This window comes from Grammomys surdaster, unplaced genomic scaffold, assembly GCF_004785775.1.
Source record: "Grammomys surdaster isolate TR1022 unplaced genomic scaffold, NIH_TR_1.0 126158, whole genome shotgun sequence".
NCBI classification, from domain to species: Eukaryota; Metazoa; Chordata; class Mammalia; order Rodentia; family Muridae; genus Grammomys; species Grammomys surdaster.
The window spans coordinates 1874979-1897053 of record NW_021620966.1 but is presented as its reverse complement, the minus strand read 5'-3'; the positions used below and the strand labels follow the sequence as shown (position 1 = coordinate 1897053).

Sequence of the window (22075 nt, the reverse complement as noted above, 5' to 3'; positions counted from 1 at the left end):
GGTTAAAGGGGAGGTGTACCAGGTGACTGAGGGCAAGCCTGGGCTCCTGGAAGGAAGGAGATAAAATGTTCCTAGGTAAGTGATCAAAACCTAAAGCAAAAGAGAGAATCACAGGTAGTTGATAGAATAATACTTACAGGCAGGTAGGAAAAGAAGGAATTTTGATTCAGGTTAGCACAAAGGAGTAAGCAAATTATGGCATGTGTCTAGAGTAGTAACTTAGTTGTAAAAAGAACTTAAATACTAGTAGGAGGCTAAGCCTCAAAAAACCATATTAAGTAAAAGAATCCAAACACAAAAATCACTTACTGTATCGCTCCTTTTATATAATATACCTAAAATAGGTAAGTCCTTATAAAAAGGAAACATTTTAGGGGGTGTAGGTCATGTTGATAACAAGAGTGTTTTACTTGAATAATAATGACATTTTGAAACTAGGGTGGTAGTGGTTGTAAAATTTGATGAGTATGCCGAGTGTTCTCGAGTAATGTACTGAGAAATGGTTAAATGTGTATTCGGTGAGGTTTCCTTGTAATTAAGGGGCACTAAAAGGCTGTTTGGGTGCTAAAGAGCACTTGCAGCTTTTGCAGAGGACTTGGGTTTGGTTCCCAGCACCCACATGGTGGGCACAACCACCTGTAACTCCAGCTCCAGGGGATCCAGTGCCCTCTTCTGGCCTCCATGGGCACCTACATACACAGTGCATGTACTGACACTTTAAAACTTAAAAACAGAACCAAAAACCTTCACAATTTCATAGTGTTCATAGGGCACTGATTTCCCCACCTGCCACCCTGTTTCTGAGGCACCAGCACTACAGCCGTTTGTAGCAGCATAGAAGACACCTCTTAGACCATAGTAGGGGTGCAGAGTTCTAAACTTTTGAGGGGTAGTTTAAAGCCTTTAGCTTTAGGAATGTTAGACATGTCTGTTCAGAGTAAGGAACCAGAAGGAGGTGAGAATTAGATGTGTTTATAGAAAGTTAACAAGCTGAGGGGACAAGATATCTTGATTAGAAAAATGTTGAATAGCTCACACAAAAGGAAAGTTCCTTCAGTATCATGCCACTTTGTTGTGAACTTCCAAGACTGTTTCTCAGTGACTTTGTTCTGAGACTTGAGGATTGAGGATTCCTATAGCTCTGGTTTCCAGGTATCAGTATGTTCTTACTGGATAAAATTCACTTTCCCTTGTGTACCCTTTCAGATATCAAGATCAGATATCAAGAGATGTGCTTAGCTGGGCAGTGGTGTTGCATGCCTTTAATCCCAGCGCTTGGGATGCAGAGGCAGGTGGATCTCTGAGTTGGAAGCCAACCTGGTGTAGAGTGATTTCCAGGACAGTGAAGACTGCACAGAGAAACCCTTAGTCTTGAAAAACTAAGATGGGGTGGCGAGATGGGGGCTCTAGACACCAAACAAAGTAGTCTTCCTTTAGTTTTTTATTTCATGTGTTCTTTTCTGAGCTCCTCTCTCTTCCCCAGTCTTCTTTTTGCACTTATTTGATATTTCTTGTCATGCTTGATCTTACCAGAAATAGTCTCTGGTTAATGAAAACAAGTGTACATTGTTTTGGTAGTGTCCCTGACACTACAGGCAATTTATGTATGATCATGTAGAAGGTGGGTGACTGAGTATTAATTATATATATTAACAAGAAGGCTTACTGTTGGTCTCCTCATGCTCCTCCTACTCCTTAGAAAGCAGCAGCTCTATTCAGACAGTGTTACCCTTTAAAGTGTGTTACTGGCTGGGCATGAGGACCATGCCTGCAGCCCAGCACTTGGGAGGATGAGGAAGGAAGTCATGAGTTTGAAGCCAGTGCGGGTGAGGAGAGGTTATGTCAGAGTCTGTAACTGGGTCCCACTTGTTTTCCATCTGTTAGTTTGCCTTTGCTGGTGCCTCTCTAAGGTTGGAATGATTTTTTTAAAAATGCTTTACATTTTTGGAACCCTTATTTCAGAATCCTTCCAAGGGGCAGACTGAGAGATTTTTAAACGGTTGTATAGAAACATACATGCCCACTTTTCTAGTTCTTTTGTATACTTTCTAGATTTCAGAGGAAGTGAAACTTGTTTTCCTCGTTCCTTGTGTGCGATGGTTTTATTTTAGTTTCATTGTGAGTCTTTCTCATGAAGAATCTAATGACTACAGAAAATCCTATGATAATAGAAACAGGAAGAATTCTGTTTGTATTCAGTTCTATGGTGTTGCTTTCCTTAAGTAAATGCTGATGGCCTAATTTAGCTGGGTGCAGGCAGCTGTTAACAACTTGAGTTGACAATGTTGGTTGTCTGGTTCAGGTTCCAATACATATGAAGAGGCAGCTGCTTACATTCAATGCCAGTTTGAAGATCTGAACCGAAGAAAAGATACCAAGGAGGTCTACACTCACTTCACCTGTGCCACAGACACCAAAAATGTGCAGTTTGTTTTTGATGCTGTTACAGATGTCATCATTAAAAACAACTTAAAGGAATGTGGGCTTTACTGAGAGGATGGCATAGTAAAAGGTAAAACTTCAGACAGTTTAGTTACTACTCAGAGCAGGGGTGGCTTTGTAAATGTTTTTCTAATTAACAATGTTTTTTGTTTTTTTTTTAGCTACTACAGGGAGGAGTGTTGAGACCAGACATCATCTACTGTCTCTTGGGTCAGCTACAAGCTGACAGGACCAAGGAATGGCAGCAGCATGCAGACTCTTAGCACTCTTTAGCACAGTCTTCTGTCTTAGGGAATGTTTAATTGGCATGAGATGTTCAAGTCAGACATGGAATTGGACAAGTGTAAAGGATGACTGGACCATCGGACGTCACTTGGACTCTATAATCCAATGTTTAGGGCATATTGAAGTCAGGTGCTGCATTCCAGAACTTAAACATGTAGCTTTACTCTCCCCGTCTTTTTAACAAATCACCAGTAGTTAATGTCTAAGGTTTTTCTCATCAAGAGAAGAATATTTAAAAACTCTTACTTGTTTGCAAAAGAATCTTCTGAGGACTCAGTCTTAACTATGCACACAATGTAACCAGACATCTTGAAAATATTCCTCTTAGTAGGAACTGTTTGTTTTTAACTCTTGGAGTGGTCAGGAGTAATATTTCCATAATTAAATTTTTCCTGGTTATTGGGACTATGTTAGTAGAGCTTTTTGGAATGAAATTTATGTTACTGTCATGTTTAAAGTACCACAATGGTTTCTAAACAGCATTCACTTTGGAGAGTTCTACAGTAAGATTCTAGCTCTCGTTTCTTTACTCTTACAGTTGGAAGTTAACCTTGTTTGTGCTGATTACCAAATTGCTAGGTGAATACTGATGTAAGTGTCTTGGATACAGACACACACAGGATAGCTGTCAATTAGAGATGCAGACTGCTAAATTGAGAACCAATGACTTGCTGCTACAGATTACTAGTTGACCACATTGATTCTTGCCTGTTTGTCTCAGTCATGGGGAGGTTTTGTGTAAGGTGCCCCTTGTTTTCCATCTTTGTGGCCTTTTTTGTTAGGAGACATCTGAAAGTGTATTAACAGTGCATGCTTTTCCTTTGTAAATGTGGTGCCAAAATCCCTGTTTGCCATCGTTTTTACTGTAGCAATGTTAACTGTAGTAGTAGTCCTTACTATGTTCTTTTCTAAAACTTGGCATTTTGGGACTTTTTCCACTTTGTCATATGTACAGATTTTAATCTGTTACAGTTGGCAGCAGTATTAAAATGGTGAGTAAAGAGTCTAGGATTGTTCCTGTTTGTAACTAGTCCTTTCTGGAAATCCTGTCTTCTGTTTCTTTTTGCCCCTGCTGAGTGTCAATTGACTTTTGTCTGAGAGTGGGTTTAGGTAGAAAAGTGTCTTTGAAAGCCTAGTTCCTTGATGTAATAGTATTATTACATCTAGGGCTGAGGGCTTTATGTCCAGTCTGTATGCAAGTGATACAAGTCATAATCTAGCTTCCGATATGTACAGTTTGCTTGTGCTGAGAGCCACAGTCCTTTTGTACAATCTGTATCAAATGTCATTAAACACTGAGTGGACCACTGAGGGACGGCAAACAATGCATTTTGAGCATTTCAGATCAGTAGTTTGATCAGTGCCTTTGGAGGTCCAGTCTTTCTGGATTGGATCCGTTCATCTTTTGATGTTACCTCCTACTCATTTGAAAGAAGGTTGGTGGTCAGAACTGCTTTGGAAAGCAAGCCACGGTGATCAGTGCCTTTGTTGGCAGCTTTTACAATTATTAATTCTTTCGTGTTTTGCAAAATCATTATTATGCAGACAGTATAACTGTTATCTTACAAATATTTCGTTAGGGCTAAGAAAATGTCACTTGAAAGAAAGAAAAGTATTGACTTCAATCAGCGATTGACTCAATTCCCACAATGTAGGGGTTAATAAGTCTTACTCTGAATTTATCTTTTCTTTGTTGTATTCTGTAATATAAGAACATCTGGGAATGCAAACTTAGTGAAATATTGTTTTCATAATTTTTCTATACTTTGGGTTTAATAAACTGGTGTTGATAATCTAAAATAATAGATAATCCAAATTTAATTTTACTTCAGAATGCATTTTATATTTTCATTTGAATCTGTCTATTTTTAAAAACTTTCTGTTAATTAAAAATAGAAATTCTTCACTTCCTTGCCTCTACACACCACTTTTATTTGCCTTGTATTTACATGAACTCGTTCTTATCTTACCATCCAGGTTCCTTCCTTTAGAACAGTGAGGCAGTTGGAGTTTTCAAATAGGACCCGAGGAAAAAAAATCCCCCAAGGCTGTCAAAGAGACTGTTTCTTGGCTGGTGGGCTTTTAACCTGTAAGGTCTAAAATGTTTCTCTTCAGCTAAACTTTCACATCACTAATGTGTATTTTGAAGAACATTTCTTAGCCAGAATCAGAATGTGAGCATTAAACATCCTATTAGCCTGGAAGAAAAAAAGATTGATACTTATAATTAAAGAAGCTAAAAGTTAGGTGTTTTCTCTGGAAAATGCCGATGTTTCTTGATGAATAATGTTCATATTGAAGTGGCCAGACCTTTGGACCATCCTAGAAGTCAACTAAGAAAGTTAATATTTAATTAATAAAAAACAGTAAATAGACTGTAGTTGGGAGAATGGCAACAATAGTCTTTGTTGTTGACAGCCACATTTTGTCCTGAGTGACAGCGTGGACAGATAGGTGTTCTCCTGATGTATTCTCCCCTTACTTTATCAATTCAGGCTTGTACTACAAGCCTTCTGCCATGAAACTCCAAAAACTATTACAGTTGTTTGTCAATGGATCTTGGCACAATATTTCCATCTTGGATAGTTTAAATTCTCAATTATACAGCTCTGGCTCACTGTATTACCTAACTAGTGGGTTGTTACTGTTTACAAGGCTCTGAAATCGTACAATAAGTGGGCCAATTTTGAAAAGTCTAAATTCTCATATATATCATCGTACATATATTTTAGGCTCTTTAACTGAAAATAGCTGTTGGCGTGCTGGACTCATTCACTCAGTGTACGCCCCGTCCCTGGGCCCTGCTGCTCGCTGTACTTGTGGGTTTAGGCAGCGCTTCTTTGGCCTGACTTGTTACGTTCAGATCATCTCTATCCATTAGTTTAGCACTTGTTGCAGGTTCCGTGGTGAAATGAATGCACATAGAAAGTCTCATTCTGGATAAAAACCTTCCTTTCCCTCTTCCAGATGGCGAGGAAACTGATCACAGTGCCCTAGTCTAAACTAGCACTCAGGTTGGTGAGTGTCAGCACCTGGGAATCTTACATTTCCTATGTACCACTAACTGTAAGGAAAACGTTACTTTAGTTTGCCTCTGCTGCCAGGTAACTATTGTGTTCTTCCTCCAACTCCATAGTACAAACCAGAGACCTGACCCAGATTAGACACAGCTCTCTATGTGACTCTATGACCATGATACATTATTATATTGTTCCCAATATGCACAAGAGAAAAGAAAATACAGGACATCTACAAGCTTGCCATGGAAACCTGGATTTTATATGAACTATTAGGAAATGAAAATAAAGGTTTTTCTAGATGCTAGGAAACTGATTTAATTTTCTCTCATTGTTTTTGAGTTATTTTTGTGGAGGACAACATACTTTAGACTCAGTCAGGGTAGTAGTTTTTTTTTTTTTCCTTTAATACCATGTCTGGGTCTGACACTGTTCAGATCTTCTCAGGAATAAGAGATGACACCTCAGGTACATGGCTAACTTACGTAGATCCTCCAGCTAAACTCAACTAAATTAAAACCCACCACGAAGGCATCCTGGAGAAATGCGGTTCTTACTAAATTCCTTAAGCAGCTTGTGCCAGTAGTTGAAGACAACAGAACAGACGCTAATATTAAGGAGAATACATTTATTCATTGAAGAATATGCATAATCTCAAAGTCACTAGTGAATGACCCAGTTTTCATTCTTACCAGTAATTTAGAAATACTTTGGATGCTAGGGAGACGACTCAGTTAAGAGCACTCTGCTCTTCCAGGGGACCTGGTTTTAGTTCCCAGTACCCACATGGCATCTCACAACCATCCAAAACTCTAGTTCCTGGGACCCTGACACCCTCCTCTGTGGACACTGGTAAAAGTGGTGCATGTGCAAGTATGCAGGCAAAACACTCATACATAGAAAATAAAAATGTCCTTTGTTAAAAAATTACTTTATGCGTCTGTAAAATGCCTTTTGTGCAAACGATGTGAGGACTGTTGGGTCGCAGTACATTTCTACATCTTAGGTGCAGAGTATTTCATTGCTTTCAGAATTTCAAAAGAGACCTGGACACCCGAACGTTTATTTCTGTACGTCTCTTGTTTACAGCATTTATACATGCAGTGACAGGTTTAACCATCTTGTGACAAGTGACTGTGTGATAACGGATGAGTATGCACTTGCAGGTCACAGGGTAGTAGAAGCAATCCATAATTCCTGATACGCTATTGCAGTGGCTAAATTGACTTTTGTGATCTGGCTTAGGTAACTTAGCTGTCCCCAGGCCCACCTCTGTTGGGCTGCTCAGACATTTTCACTACCAAGTTAGTTGAGATTTCCCAAAGGTGGATGAATACACAAGGAATGACTTTTTTCTTTCTTTCTCTTCTTAGCTCATGTAGGACAAAATTCCTGAGACGGCTTAGAAACCTTAGGAGACCAAGAATTATTTGGAGTGCTGAGTTTTGCTCCTTCCTTGGCTTCTACTTAAGTCATGAACTTTCTGAGCAGGTCACTTTCTGTCTAACATTCCTCTTGTCCAAAGATGGGCTGCACTAAATTGTTCTTTCTAAGTGTGATATTCTAGAATTCTGGCCAGATAGAAATAACATTTGGAGATAGAATGTGCTTTATGATAATCAGGATTTTACTATGCTACAAAACCAACAACATAACATCCTGTATCACACACACTTACAGTAGCTGGTGCACAGCGCCACTCCCCCTGTATCCATCATGAGGACCTGAATTGGTGTCCATCCTGAATTTGTTTACCCTGTGAAGCAGGGTAAAGGTCTTTGTCATATATTTCAGCCATCTTTATTTTCCATTCATGCTGGTACGCATGCTCCCTTCCTCTGGCCTATCTTACCTCACAGAAAGGTCATGTTGTCACCAAGCTGCACTACCAGAGGCCCTGGCGCTTGCAGTACCTGGCCAGCTGGGAAGTCCTAGAATCTGCTGGGGACTGGGCTGGGCAGAGAGGGCAGTAAGTGCTCTTTCACCTTTGACCCTCTTCTCCCCACATTGCCAGCAAGCTCTGGTCTGCAGCCTGTCTTAAAGTAGAGAGTGAGGCTGGAATGCTGTTGTGGCACCTTGAGAGTGGCAGGGAATGCTGATTCGGACCGTATGTTATGGCCAAATAGGAACTGTTAAAGTATGTGTGTCTTTCATATCGCTCTAAGACTGAATGGCTGGTACTGCTTTCATGCGTCATTCCTTTATCCTCAGAATACATAACAAGAAATCCCAGGTTTTATAATTAAGTATCCAGTTGAATAGCGTTAAGGACATTCCCACTGTTGTACTTCCATCACCCCATCCACCCCCAAGATTGATTTCCTCTCTTAATTGGAAGTTCTACCTACTAAACAGTAACTTCCAATTCCCTCTTCTAGGGCCTGGTAACCATCCTTTGTAATGTTTTAATGGTTTTAAATAGTTGAGATAGGTGGATCTATACAACATTTGTCCTATCATCATAGTATTTTAAAAAGCTACCCATCAGATTTCTGTGAAATGTAGCAGTGTGTCCAGGTGGTCACCAGCATCCTTGAGTCATACCATGGAAGGGAAGTGCATACCAGTTTCTCACTGCCGGCTAAGGTTATGCCGTCAACCAACCAAGTTTGTTTATACTTCTACAACTGCTAAATTCTGTTAGGGAACCTATTTATCTTAGTTGGTTTCCTTTTGAATTCAGAATTCTAAGAACTAAGTCACAGTAGAAGAAAATAGGTTTGGGTATTCTTATTAGTAAAAAGAATTTCTGTCAGCTTATAAGGAATGTTTTATTTGGTAGTAATGACTAATGTAAATTTCTAATAAGGCAGAAGAAGCAAAAGATAGAATATATGGTGTAGATTTGGTTTTAGGCTTGTTTTCTACACAAAAAGCTTTCCATGTACATAATCAAAATGTCCGAGGTAAAAATAGGCCATTTAGCCTGGTATGGTTGTTCCTGCCTTTAAGCTCAGCAGTAGGGAGGCAGAGACAGGTGGGTTTCTGAGGCCAGCATGGTCTACACAATGAGACACTGTTTCAAAAAAGCAAGCAAGCAAGCAAGCAAAAAGCTGAGACAGGCTGTTTATGCAGAAATACAAATTGACTTTGTAGCTGCACAGTGGAGTGGAGGGCCACGCTCAGCCTGCCATCATGCTGGAGTATGGATTAAAGCAACAGTAACTATGTTCCTCCCTTTCCTTCTAGGTGAGCCCAGGCTGAGTTTCAGAAAGTCATTTTGACTTTATTCTCAGGTGCAGATGAGTGGGTGACCAGGCCCCAAGGTGTTAGGCTCTGTCACAGGGCACTTTAACTTGAAAACATTCTATGTGTGTAACCATATCCAAACATCAATTGAAAAATAGCAGGGGATACAGTCCTTTAAGGAATTGCTGTCCTCTGTCTTCCAAGAAAGTAACTGTGAAATGTGCGTGCAAGGTAGATTATGTGATTGGCAAGCCAGTTCAACATTAAAATATCAGTCAGAAAACAGAAGAGGACTGAAATGCAGCTCTAGTTTTGGTGAGACTTTTATGGTTCTGCCAGAAGTCGAGTTGCATTGGCTCTTGCAAAGAATGACAAGTTTTGTGTGAATGTTAGTGGCCAGAGAAATAAAAAGCAAGCAATCCAGTACAGTGCAGGAGGGAGGCTCTCTTATGTGGAGCAAATGGGGTAGACGTGTTTGGGGCCTGATTAGACGGTCATCTTTGGGATTCTGTTCTTTTGAGGTCGCATTATGTTGCCCTGGCTGGCCTAGAACTCAGAGATCCTCTTGCCTATGCCTCCTGAGCACAGTTCTGGAATTAAAGCTGTGTGACACTGCTCCTGTCTGTTTCTCAGTGAATTAAGCTCCAGGGTCTACAGAGAAAATGGTTTCATTTGCTTGTTTCCTTTGTGACTCTGAATTTTATTTTATACATTTTAAAGCATTCTGAAGGAGCAGAGTGCTAGCTCAGTGGTTTAGAAACACAGGCTGCTCTTCCAGAGGACCTGGGTTCTATTCCCAGCAACCACATGGTGGCTCAAAACTGTGTGTAACTCTAACTCCAGAGGTTTGCTACCCTCTTCTGACCTCAGCAGGGACCTGGCCTGCAAGTGGTGCACAGACATACATGCAAGCAAAACACTTATAAAATAGAAGTGAATCACTTTTAAAATGCACATTCTGATGGTACATGTCTGCAGTTCTGGCTATTTGCCGGACTGGGCAGGTGGATCTCTTGAACTCACAAATTCAAGAACAGTTTTGACAATACAGTGAGACCCCATCTCATAAAAACAGAAAAACCAAAAGTATCAATCTGAAAGGAGATCCACAGCCTTCATCCTGCTGGAGGGGTTCATGATTTATTTATAAGAGACTCAGAATCACAACATGCAGTGGGAGAGTGACCAGACTGGGGGTGGCTGGGGCATGCCATTCACCGGAATCTCTGTAGTCACCTTTTTGAAAGATGCTTTGCCCAAGTGGGGTTTATTTATGAATTTGTTTTTGTGTTTAGTTTTTTGTTTTTAAATTGTTAGTGGCCTTATCTAGAGCAGTTCCTGCAGTGATTCTGGCAAGTTGTGTGTGTGTGTGTGTGTATGTGTGTGTGCACATGCATGTGTGCATGTGTGTGTGTTCAGACTTAAGTGAATCCCATTTCAGTGGTCTCAGGTTCTTCACTGCATTTCAAGCTCACGAGGCTGGCTGGCTCTCAACTCTTAATACTGCTGGAAGCAGCTAAATGTGCATGTGTGTTTCTGGCCAGGGGCAGACTTTCATTTTAATTGACACTTTCTTTTATATACCAAACCATGGATGCCAAGTGTGTTCCTCACTAGCAGTTGTAAATGTTAAATCTATACATGGCTTCACCACCTCCTGTCAAGATAAATGCAAGCTTCGTTTCCCCCTCTGAGGAGTTCAAAGGAATAATTTATCCCTGGTTTGTTTGGGAAGATGTTTGCAGCCAGCCTCACATGGACCCAGCTGCAAAAATTTCCAGTGCCTTAAGCAAGCTCAGCAATTGTTTTTTGTTCCTGTGAAACGTTGAGCAGTCGGAATGAGGATTCAGATTGCTCACTTGTTCAAATCCTGTGACACACAAGTGGCAGCCATAAAGGCCTAGGTGGGAGTGTGTTGATGCCCTCAAGTTCAGTCAGACACTCTTGAAAGCTAAACAGGTATTTACACAGAGAAAGGAAATTGTTTGGGAATCCCAGGATGTGGGAGAGGGAAAATGGTTTTTAATACATTAAATGGTTTAATACATTAAACTCATTTTTGAATGAGTTCCTTAGAAATAAGAAGGCTCATGTCTTCTTCCCCATGATCCGGGTCTCTGAGCTGCGCTGTATACATCCGCCAGTAAAAAACAAACAAACAAACAAACAAACAAACAAAACCACCACAGGGGCAGGTTTAATTTTTAATACTTTATCGCTCAATGTAAGGAAGGTTTGCTGTTAGGCTTTGAGATCGTTTCTTCTAATAACCAAGTATGGTAGTCCGTCAGTTGCAGCTGTCCTGGCTGCTTTCTGTGCCCAATCACAGCAGTGCCTCCCCTTCAGTTAGGTCCGTGCTCTTTTCAGAATGAGCCTGTAAAGTAGGTGGGGAAGTTACCTTCACTGTGTAGACAGGGACTTTTGCATCATAGAAATGAAACATTTCTGTTCTTGTACTAAGCAGAAGCAGTACTGGAATCTTGGCCTTAGGATCCTTGGTCCTGCCTTCTTTAAAGTGTACTGGCCACATTACTAACAGTTGTGAGCATGCCGTCTCTATCACCGACAGAATGGGCTTATTCGTCATGTTCTGGTACAGGTTGACTAAGTTTCTGCGTGAAGCCTCAGGTTCTAAGCTTGCTTATAGAATGTATATTCGAGGAGCTGTACATTAAAAGAGCCCACAGTCCTTGAGGTTTTCTTTGATGATAATGTCTGTGACTGCATCGAACACAAATTTGACGTTCTGTGTGTCCGTAGCACAGGTCATGTGACTGTAGATTTCTTTGACATCTTTTCTCATGTTGAGGTCAAGGAACTGACTCTTGATATAATTCCCAGCATCCTCATAGGAGTTGTTTCCTAGTTAAAAAAAAAAAAAGTAACAAAAAAAAGTAATGTAGAATAAATGAACCTGTAAATGTTGAGGTTTTAGGTGACTGATTTGGTCCTTGGAGTATTGTGTCAGGCCAGTGGCTCTCCACCTGTGGCTCCCGATCCCTTCACAGGGACTGAATATCAGATATTTACATTCTCAACCATGACAGTAGCAAATGAAGCACAATTACGTACAATTAGTAGTACAATTATGAAGTAGCAGTGAAATAACTACGGTTGGGGGTCACCACAACATGAGGATCACAATGTTAGGAAGATGTGGAAGCACTGCATTAGACTTTCTGGTAAGTGTCCCTGGAACAGTCAGTGGCTCTGGTGTATCTGCTCTATTCCAGACACATCTGAACTTGAACCACTCATCCCTTAAGGCAAGCTCCTTTGTGTGTTTTGGCCTATGGATGAGACAATCCCATCACCATGTTACTCTTGCTGGAACTTACCATCATACTCTGGAAAACAGATACTGAGGTGGACTTTCTTAATTTTTTCCTCGAAGAGGTCCTTCTTGTTGAGAAAGAGAACAATGGACGTAGCCGCAAAGAACTTGTGGTTACAGATACTGTTGAACAGATGCAAGGACTCATGCATGCGATTCTGGAGAGGAGACATTGTGGGAAATATCAGATTAGCTTGTGGGGCGGATGTCTGTTTATTCCTGTTCTGACTGAACAGACCAGTGTTCCAAATGTAAAGGGAAAGCAAGGCAACAGACCGTGGTTTTAGTGTGGTCTGTCTGTCGTTTAAATAGCTCTGATTTGGTGAGATTATTAACATCTCAGAGTCTCAGTTTCCTTAAAGAGTTATGAGATGTGAGGACACTTGTCTGTGGTAGTAGCTGGCTACAGGGATATGTAAATGTGGTGGAGATGGTTAGCTGCCAGGGTACAAGTAACACCCGTAGTGCCACTGCTAGGCTGGAACCAGGGCCACATGACCTCTTTGTCACTTGCATCTCCAAGATGACTTTGCTGGGTTCCTGTCAGGAGATCCCAAGTTTCAGCAGGGGGAAGACTGTGACATGGATTCTCTGGCCCTGGTGTCACAGGTAAGGGCTGGAGGATTTCCCAGTGCCATTCCACCGACTCTTCTTCTCTCATAGCTACTTTGACTTAGAAAGGGAGACATGCTGTATGTCTGCAGAGTCCAGAGTTAGCCAGTGCCCAAGTCAAGTAACCCTACTGGTTAAAGAGAAGGAATAACAACCAAAGCTAGAATGACAGGAGGATAGACCAGAGCTGGAGTGACAGGAGGATAGACCAGAGCTAGAGTGACAGGAGGATAGACCGGAGATGGAGTGACAGGAGGATAGACCAAAGCTGGAGTACCAGGAAGAGAGAAGCTGTGCTTTCTGTTGGGTAGCTGGCCATCATGGAATACATGTTTATGTGCAATTAGTGTTTTCACAGCTTTGACTTTTTATCTCAAACTCAAGAAAAGGGAACTGGCACAAAGGTAGGCAACATTAGTCCTCCCTGCACTGTCTGTTCATCCGTCTCCGTCCACTTAGCATCATTTCCTCTGGCTTTGTGATGGTAATCATACCTTGATTTCTAATCTCAGACCAACTCAGTAAAGTTGGAGCTTTGCAGCACTAACCTAGAACCTACAGCAGAAAGGGGGTTTTCTGTGGTTACAAATACGTGCGAGACAGACCACTAGGAGATAACTAGGCTGCCAGCGTGAGCTAGTTGGGGCAGTGGATGCCGCGGTTTGGAGGAGGCTCAGGAGGAAAGCCAATCCCACTGAAACTAAAGGCCGCTCACCACTTCGTCATCCTCCACCAGCACCATGTCGTAGGCACTGAGAGCCGCACAGAAAATGATGCAGGTGACGCCCTCAAAGCAGTGGATCCATTTCTTCCTCTCCGATCTCTGTCCTCCCACATCAAACATCCTAAGGGAAGAAACAGCTGTTCTCATGAGTGTGGCCAGGTGTGACTCAGTTGCCTTTGATATTCACCCTGAGGGGTGGCCACTTGGGGCCAGTTAGTAGCAAATCAGAAATAGGAGAGGCAGAAGGAGGGGAGGACAGTAATTAAAACGGGGCATCAGCAAAAACCAAGAAAATGCGCTGTGAGACCTGAGATGCCCCAGGGAACTCAGTGCTGACCTGAAATTCAAATCTTTAACAGAAAACTTGGTCTCGATGATGCCTGTTGTCTTGACTCTGGATCGAAGCACATCTTGCTCACTAGGGAGGTAGTCAGGGTCTGTAATCCGGTCCAGCTGGTTCAGGTAGCTATCAGAAAAAGGTGGCTTTGGTGATGGTACCGTCTCCAAAGTAAAGAGTAAAGGAGGCAAACGGTCTCCTCATACGTCACAGAGATAACACAGTGTTGAAAGTAGGACTGGAGTCCACAGCCCTGACTCCAGGATTCTGCAAAGGCCTGAGAGCTTAGAACAGGTGAGGGCTGAGGGCCACACCCTGATGAGGCAAGTGCTCTGTTCCCCTGATTCAAGTTTCTAGACAGGAAAGAGATCTAAAGGGGCTTTGAAGACAGGAGACATCATGACAATGTGTGGACCCTATCCCCTGAGCCAAACTGGGGAATGGGAACACATTTTGAGAGTTGGAGATACTGAGACATTAAGTATTTAGGTGTGATATGATTTCTTCTTCATGTTTTAAGTACATAATGAAATTCTTAGGGCGCAGTGATAGCTGCAGAGTACTCAACGTAACCCAGTGGGAGGGGTGTAAAGTGAACTGAGAACGGCCGTGGATCAAGCGCGAACTAGATGGTTCACTGTACCTCACCTTTGCATGTTTGGAAGTTTCCATAAGACCATGAGAGTGTTTAGGAAGGGTAGAAAGAGGACAGATGTGAAATAAAATCACTTACTGTGGAGAGGGAAGGAAAATTGACATGAGTGTCTCACGTATTCCATGCGTTTCAACATTTAAATTCTCACTAAATCTTAGAAGACTTGAGATTCATGTGCCCACTTTACAGATAGAGAAAAACTTACGAGGAATGACTTGGGAGACTGAGACAAAAGGACTGAATTTCAGGTCAGCTTTGGCTACAAAGTAAAACTGTCACAATCCAAACCAAGGAAGCCCTGTGGCTTCCTATAAGAACTCAGCTTCGTAGTCATATGAACCTGGACTCAAGTACAGCCTCTGCTGCTTGTGCACCTTGGCCGAGTTAACTGACATCCCTGGGCTGCAGGCTTTCTACCAGAAGATAGGGCTGACACACCTTGAAGGCTTGTGTACAAACAGATAAAGGGCCCTGAGACATAGCACATGTCACGTACCGAGCAGGGTCAGAATCTTAGTAAGGGGAAGATTGCAGAAACTAAATAACATTATTTCAAGATGAGGTTCAGGGCGTAAACATGGGGCTGCTTGGTCCCACAGCTCATGCCCACTTCTGATACTGTACTGTTGGGGGTTGATAACTCTGTCCCTTATCTTTTTGGAACCAGCTTTGCAAAGTTGATTGTCTCTTAGTGTCTGACCATCTTTCTTTGGTTTGCCTCTTGAGATAAGGCCAAGGGCTGCTGAGCAGAGCCCCTGGTTTGAATGTTGTGTCTTCAGCTTCCTAGGCCAAAAGGAATCATTGTAAAGGACTCTAAAATAGTAGACTGGCAAATGTCTCCATAGGCTTAAGTCCAGTTGGTGGGTCTGCAGCTCCCACTGCCTGGAACTTAAGGCTGGGTTAGATTTCTTCTCAGCATCATCCCACTGCCTCCCCCAGGGTCTTACTAAGATGTCTTCTGAGTGTCATCCCCCTGCCTCCCCTGAGTCTTACTAAGATGCCGAGTCATTGAGCTGGAACTCTGCAGCTCTGTCAAAGCAGGCTTGAACTCCACCGTCCTTCCACAACTTCCTGATGACCTCCACCAGCTCCGGAGGCATGGTCCCCTCCTCGGTGGAGTCAGCCAGGTTGTTGAGCTGTCTCCCGGCATCCTGTATAATCCAGAAATCTGGCTGAGAATGAGCTAAGAGTAGGTCTGTGGCTTCCCAGGGGGTTTCTGGGAACTTACTGAGTGGAAAGCATTTTGCATTGCTCCCAACGCCTGAGGTAAGCCTGTCTCGATGAAGGAGCAGTTTAAGGAAGCATGCTAATTAATTTCGAGCATGTTCTCCAGATGTAGCTAGCCCTGGGATGCCTAGAGGAGAGTCCTAGGTGCTTCCTGCAGGTCTTAGACTTCAGATGACCCTGAAAGTGGACTGCTAGAAGATACAGGTCCTTTGCTACAAGGACTGGAAATTTAAAAGCTATATTGGCCCTGAAATGCACAACCCAGGAAAAGGCTAGCTTATAAAAGTCCTATAGCTCAGGCAAAACCCCAAGGAGAATATTTTAGTAATAAGTTAAGATTAAAAGGCAAAAAGATGCTGGGAGTCAGTTTTGCAAACATTTGTTATAAAGGTAGGAGTTGCTTACTCTTCTAGGACCAGGATGATTGGAAGTTCAGCAGATGCCCTTCGAGTTACATAGAACTTTTTTCTCACCGACTTTCCTTGTGGTTTGTCGGTCTCTGGTCTACTTCTTCTCCTGTTTCCACCCTGAACCAGATAACATTAATCACGTACCGCACAACTTGGTTCTGCATAGTCAATGCCTAGTGTGGACATGGCTCTGATGATAGCCAGGATGGACTGCAACACGTTCCCATAGATGACAGATTTGAACTCTAGGCATTCTTCGGGTGAGTAGCCATCCTGGTGAATGATCCTTCAAGGAACAGACACTAAACTTTTAGCTGGACCTGAGGAACCAGAGCTAAGGGATTAGGACTCTTTGGGGGATAAGGGTGGGTATAAGGGTCATAGGGAACTGCCTGTACTCCTACTGCTGTCCCCAAGTGCAGGGTGAGGGAAGGAACATTGGAGAGTAGGTCATTTAGTCCAGGGTCCCTTAGACCTAAGGACCCTTCTGCCCAACACCAACACTGGCTCTACTGCCCACCCCACCCCACCCCCAGTCCTCCCGTGGTTATGTTTCTGCTCACTTCATCTGTTTGACGATAGTGCTCTTCCCTGACTCTCCCGCACCTGGAAGGGAAATAGTCACACTGTCAAGTTTCTACCAGTTCTCTCCAGTGGTCCAGAGGATGGTGTGAGAACAGTGCTTTCTGGGAGACACCCTGAGCTCAGGCCATTCAACTGGATTTAGAGCAGTTTCTCCCCATTAGCACTATTTACAGTGAGGGGGCTGCCTTTTTTTTCCTCCTTTTTTTTTTTCTGGTGGTGGGGAGAGGTTGGGACAGGGTTTCTCTGTATATCTCTGGCTGTCCTGGAACTCATTCTGTAGACCAGGCTGGTCTCGAACTCAGTGATCTGCTTGCCTCTGTTTTCTGAGTGCTATGATTAAAGGTGTGCACCAGTTTAGAACTGTCCCTGGTCTCTACCCACTTAGAGGCCACTAGTATCTTACTCTTTGTAACAACCAAGTATCTCCAGACATATCTAGTAGCCCCTGGGACTCAGAGTCTCCCCATTGGGAATCACTGATAGACTCATAGAAATTCCTTTAAAGTATTCACACTGCCTATTTTTGACTCAGGCAAGTAGTCTTGGGTAGGACCGGTAAAAGCTGGGCCTCTTCGTTGAAATTCTTTCCCTCTACAATCTTGATGGTGTCTGTTATTGGCTAAAACATTCTAATGTCCTCAGTCAGGCTACCCTCTTGCCCATAAAGAACTCCCGATCTTCCAGGCCTCTCTACCAACTGGCCAGCCTGACATGACCCCTCCGTCTCCTCCCACTTTGCCTGTGCCTGTTCCCTCTAAGCTGCTTACCCTGAACCTAGACAATCTGCTTAGGCTTAAAAGATCTGTCTCTGTGTCTCTGTCCCCTGTGTGTAATTCTTGGATTCCTTAGAGCCTGGGTCCAGCTTACAAATAGAGGCCCCTTCAATGTGTCCTTGGGCTTTGCTGCTCCAATACCCCAGGTTCTTTACAGACAGCCATCCCAGGAAGCCAGCTTGCTGCTACATAGAGCCAGTGATCACACTTCAGAAGGACTATTGTTGGTTTTGTTTCTTGTGGGTTTTTTGTTTTTTTTTTAAGCCAGGTGTCAGTTTCTTATTTTCTCTTTGAAACCATGATCCGTTTCCCTGCCTGACCCACTGAGATGCTTTTATCATCTGCACCAGCCAGGGATCTGCTCAGAATACATCAAGTTGATGAAGGTGCCAGATGTCAGAGGCTTTAGAGCAATTACTTAATAGAAAGCCAGGAGGGGGTTTCTGTCGTTAAAGACTCCTCCTTCCCCATATCCCTCCCCTCCCTGCCAGGTTCCTCTGCTTCCAACATCTATCTTGAAAGCAAGAAGGATCCAGTCTACTTGGCAAAAACCAGTAGGCTTATCCTTGAGACTGTTGGGATCGTGTGGTGGTGCTTCACGAATCCGTTGGTAAGAGACAGTTCTGTATCTTTACAGCACAGGTCTCTGACTGCACATCTGGTGTGTGCCTGCATGGTCGGGGGTTCTTGGTAGTTGCTGAACCAAAAAGTGTTGCTGCAGTTGGATAGTCCAGCCTTGTCTTTGCACTATTCATAGTTCAAAGGAAAGTAAAACAATTCTGGGAACCCTGACATTGTGGGTCTCCTTGGGGCGACTGTGCAGGCTCCATAGTAACCCTGCTAGCTCTACGCTCTGCTTGGTTTCTTAGCTGAACCAGAGTAAGAGGAACACCCGTTCATCTGCTCATGTCACTCACCAAGCAGCAGCAGCTTGACAGTCTTGGCTTCCTTGTCAGCATCCTCCTGCAGCTTCTTCTCCAGCTCCCTGGACCTCTTGGCAAGTTCTTTGTCCTCAGCACTGATGCCACTCCCCATCTCTGCTGTCTCCTCAGAGAAGGGATGTTTTCTCTGGCTCTTAAATTTTTCCTATTATCTGTGAGATAAAGAAAAAGGAAAAATAGGTTAGGATAGAGAACCATTCTCTTGCTCCCTTAAAAGCTGGGAACGAGAGTGTGAACTGGTGGTGCTTGTACCCTGCCTACCTTGGCTTGAGATTCCCTACTCCAGCTGGAGAACTACTTCTTAATCCAGGGATTGTTCCCTTTATGTCTAGCAGTATGACAGAGCAAGCCAATTAAAAGCTTTGTCAGTCAGATGAAGGGCAAAGACTAACATTTTTGTTTGTCTGTTTGTTTGGTTGGTGTTTAGTGAGGGACATGATCTGGGTTCTGACACAGCAGGAAAGAAGGCAGGTGCTGGGGCTCTGGGAGGAAACAGCTACCTCCTACCTTCTGAAGAGCTCACCTAAAACCCTCTGGTCCTGTGGACTCACTTGCACTGGAGAGCTGAAGGGTAAGGGTACAGCCCAAGTTGAGTCTTCAGATAAGGTCTTGGTTTTAAGAGGTCAAAGGGACAGTCCTGACAAAAGACATGTTCTGCTCCAGGAGCTATTACCGTTCCTTTGTGCTGGCTCATCTCTTAGGATGCCTATCTTGTCCTTTGTGTGTGTGTGTGTGTGTGTGTGTGTGTGTGTGTGTGTGTGTGTGTGTGTTTGAGACAGGATCTTACTGAGTACCCCCAGCTTGCTCAGACTAGGCTAACCTTGAACTCAGATCCATTGTTTTCCTCATTTATTTCCCACTGTATGTTTCTTCTACTCAGGGACCAAATCTGTTCTACCTCTGAATTTGTGGTTTACTAGTAGGTCCTCATCAGATCTCTGGTCATTGAAGACATGAAGGACAGAGTATGCGGCAGAAAGATTGTGTGCGCTTCTTCTCGGTCCCCATCGGCTTCACTAGGTCAAGTAGACTTCACTGACGTTTTGTGTGGGTAGACATCAGGGTCACCTCACACAGCAAACGTCTCCCTTGGACAGATGGATGGCTGGGTTAGCTCTGCCCCTCACCCTCACCGCCCACTTCCCTGGGAGTAAGGATGAGACCAAGCTGTCGCCTCACAGACACTGAACACACCTCATCGGTCAGTTCTCTGTGTCAGTAGTTTCCTTTAAATGGGCCTTTCCAGGGCAGCCCCCTCACCTAGAGCACTTTAGCTCAGTGGCTCTCCACCTTCCTGACGCTGGAACTCTAATACAGTTCCTCATGTTGGATTACTCCCATTTTGCTACTGTTATGAATCTTAATGTAAATATCTGATAGGCAGGATATCTGATCTGTGGCTTCTGTGAAAGGGTCTGGATCCACAGGTTGAAAAACACTGCTTTAGAATGTTGCTGACTCATATGTAATGCAACGACCAGCTGCATTGTAGACCTGGAGTTTTGCAAGAAATGCACTCTCAGACCTCAGCTCCAAAAGTCCAATAAATAATCCACATTTTAACAATATCTCAGTTAACCCGCATTCAATGTTGGGAAGAGAGAATTGTCCTAAGGAACTGTTTCTCCCCAAACTTGCTTACTCCTTATGTTTTCTAAAACATGGTTGGAAGATCACGTGCTTTTCAAAAATGTCAATACTTGGAAATATTTGTAAAGGGTATGTATGTTTTAGAATCTTTAAATTTCAGTAACAGTGTTAATTCTAGAGCCTGAAATGAAGCTAATATAAATGATTATCATCATCTGGCAAGTTTGAAAAGTCTGCCCTACAAAAATACAATTTGATGGATATATACTGGCAATTACTAGAAAGATCTTTGTTGTTTTTTAAGCTATGTCCAAGTAGCTTAGCATAAGCTTAGACTTGTATAAAGAAGGATGAGCTTAAAATTCTGATCCTCCTGCTTCCACTTTCCAAGTACTTCGATTACAGTTAAACGCCCCCCCCCCCCAGGAGTGTAAACCCAGGGCTGTGTGCATACGAGGCAGGTTCTCCTAGAATTCACTCTGTAGACCAAGCTGGCCTCAAACTCAGAGATCCTCCTACCTCTGCCTCCCAAGTGCTGGAACTAAAGGCTTGCTCTGCCACCACTACCACCTGGTTGTTTTAAAAGATTGATTAAATTGGTCTGGAGTGCAGTCTAGGCATCAGACTTAAGTTTCTTCCCAGGTGATTCCCAGGCACAGCCGAGAATCCTAAAGAACCCTAAAGATAAACATGCTGCCGTCTTTTAAAGCCAAAATTATGTGACAGTTGGGTAAGAAAAGGAGAAGCTAGGTGCCCACTAACCCGACAGTGGAACCTGGAACCACGGGTTAACATCTTTCTCTGTCCTCCTTTCTGTGAGTATCTGGGAGACCGGGCTCCAGCTGCGGAGGTGCTTGCCGGGGCAATCCTGCTTTTTCCCCATCCCAAATTGGCAAGTGCTTAGTGACTTAGGGGAAAACAAGAGTCTTTTTGAAATTGTGACTGTTTGGAATCTTGGCTAGGAGGTTCCAGTAATTATACCTCACCACCAGCCCTACCCTGCCCTGCCCACAGCATTGGTAACTTACTCCAAGACCAGAGCTGTGCTGATGGTTGCCCTGTTCAAAAGGGCCCTGGCAGCAAAGGACTGTGCTGGGCCTGGGCCTTTGCTGCAGGTGGCTCTGCAGCTCATTTCAGGTCACATAGCTTAGTAAATAGAGGTAATCTCCCTTTCCCTAACCCCATCCCGCTGGGTGAGAAAAAGAACAGTTGAGTGAATGGGGAAGCTGGACAATGGTGGGCCTGCTCTATGAGAGAAGCCACTAGCTTAATTCACATGGGGCGGGGGTGGGGAGCTTCTGCTTGGTCTGTGGCTGCTGCTGGAAGCATCCCATCTTCATGTTCAAGTTGAAGGATTCTTGGCCCTCCCCTAGCTGCTGAGGGTACAGCGACCTCCTGCTTTCCCTCTGGTTGTCACATTTGATTATTAAATTTAGGGACAGTGTTCTGGTAAAGAGGGCAGGGCACAGGAAGAACAGTGCCTGTCCTAGAAGTAACAGAAGCATAGAGTAGTGATCCCCTCTGCACGAGGGTGTGTGGCAGCACCTTGGGTGTTTGATTCACAGCCTTAGATGGCTGTATCATTTTGAGTGAAAGCAGTTGTTGTTTCCTGAGGAATGTGGGCATGTTTCCTAGATGAAGGAGATTTCAGGATCTGCCTCACAGTTAGTGAGAAGCTGTACCCCAGATGGAGTGTGGGACATTGACACAGGAAAAGCTGCGTTTGGGAACTTACAGTCCAGAGGAGGAGGCTGAGGAAAGCAGAGTAACAATTAAAGGGTTGGTGCTACTGTGGGGAATTCAGAACTGTTGAAAACCTCGCTCCCACCCCCTGGAAGGAGAGGCAATTATATACACATCTATTGTGATTTTAAAAAGAGAGAGGGAGAGAAAGGGAGAGAGAGTGAGAGAGAGTGAGAGAGAGTGAGAGAGAGTGAGAGAGAGTGAGAGAGAG

General features: G+C 43.5%; 2 protein-coding genes across 4 annotated transcripts in view; one reads left to right on the top strand and one right to left on the bottom strand.

Annotated features, from left to right (window-relative positions):
- Gnai3 (G protein subunit alpha i3) overlaps positions 1-4633 on the top strand; it is a 39795-nt gene extending 35162 nt beyond the window's left edge. Inside the window, exons 8-9 of the mRNA XM_028757324.1 lie at positions 2303-2512; positions 2604-4633. Coding sequence (XP_028613157.1) covers positions 2303-2493 — 191 coding nt within the window. The 3' untranslated portion in view covers positions 2494-2512; positions 2604-4633. The remainder of the gene's footprint in view (positions 1-2302; positions 2513-2603) is intronic.
- A 6891-nt stretch (positions 4634-11524) lies between these two features.
- Positions 11525-18820, bottom strand: Gnat2 (G protein subunit alpha transducin 2). 3 transcript variants are annotated; one of them, XM_028757332.1, is made up of 9 exons: positions 18789-18820; positions 18508-18676; positions 16796-16838; positions 16377-16518; positions 15589-15746; positions 13941-14069; positions 13595-13724; positions 12272-12425; positions 11525-11795 (listed from the first exon to the last, which is right to left on the bottom strand). In XM_028757332.1, the coding sequence occupies exons 2-9, from the start codon at positions 18623-18625 to the stop codon at positions 11605-11607; spliced, it is 1065 nt and encodes a 354-aa protein (XP_028613165.1). In that variant the 5' UTR covers positions 18626-18676; positions 18789-18820; the 3' UTR covers positions 11525-11604. The 3 variants fall into 3 exon arrangements, with proteins under 3 accessions (XP_028613165.1, XP_028613166.1, XP_028613164.1); XM_028757333.1 differs by lacking the exon at positions 18789-18820 and adding an exon at positions 16300-16319 and having other exon boundaries at positions 11605-11795; positions 15589-15731; positions 16385-16518; positions 18508-18625; XM_028757331.1 differs by lacking the exon at positions 18789-18820 and having other exon boundaries at positions 11605-11795; positions 15589-15767; positions 18508-18625.
- Between the last annotated feature and the right edge of the window lie 3255 nt (positions 18821-22075).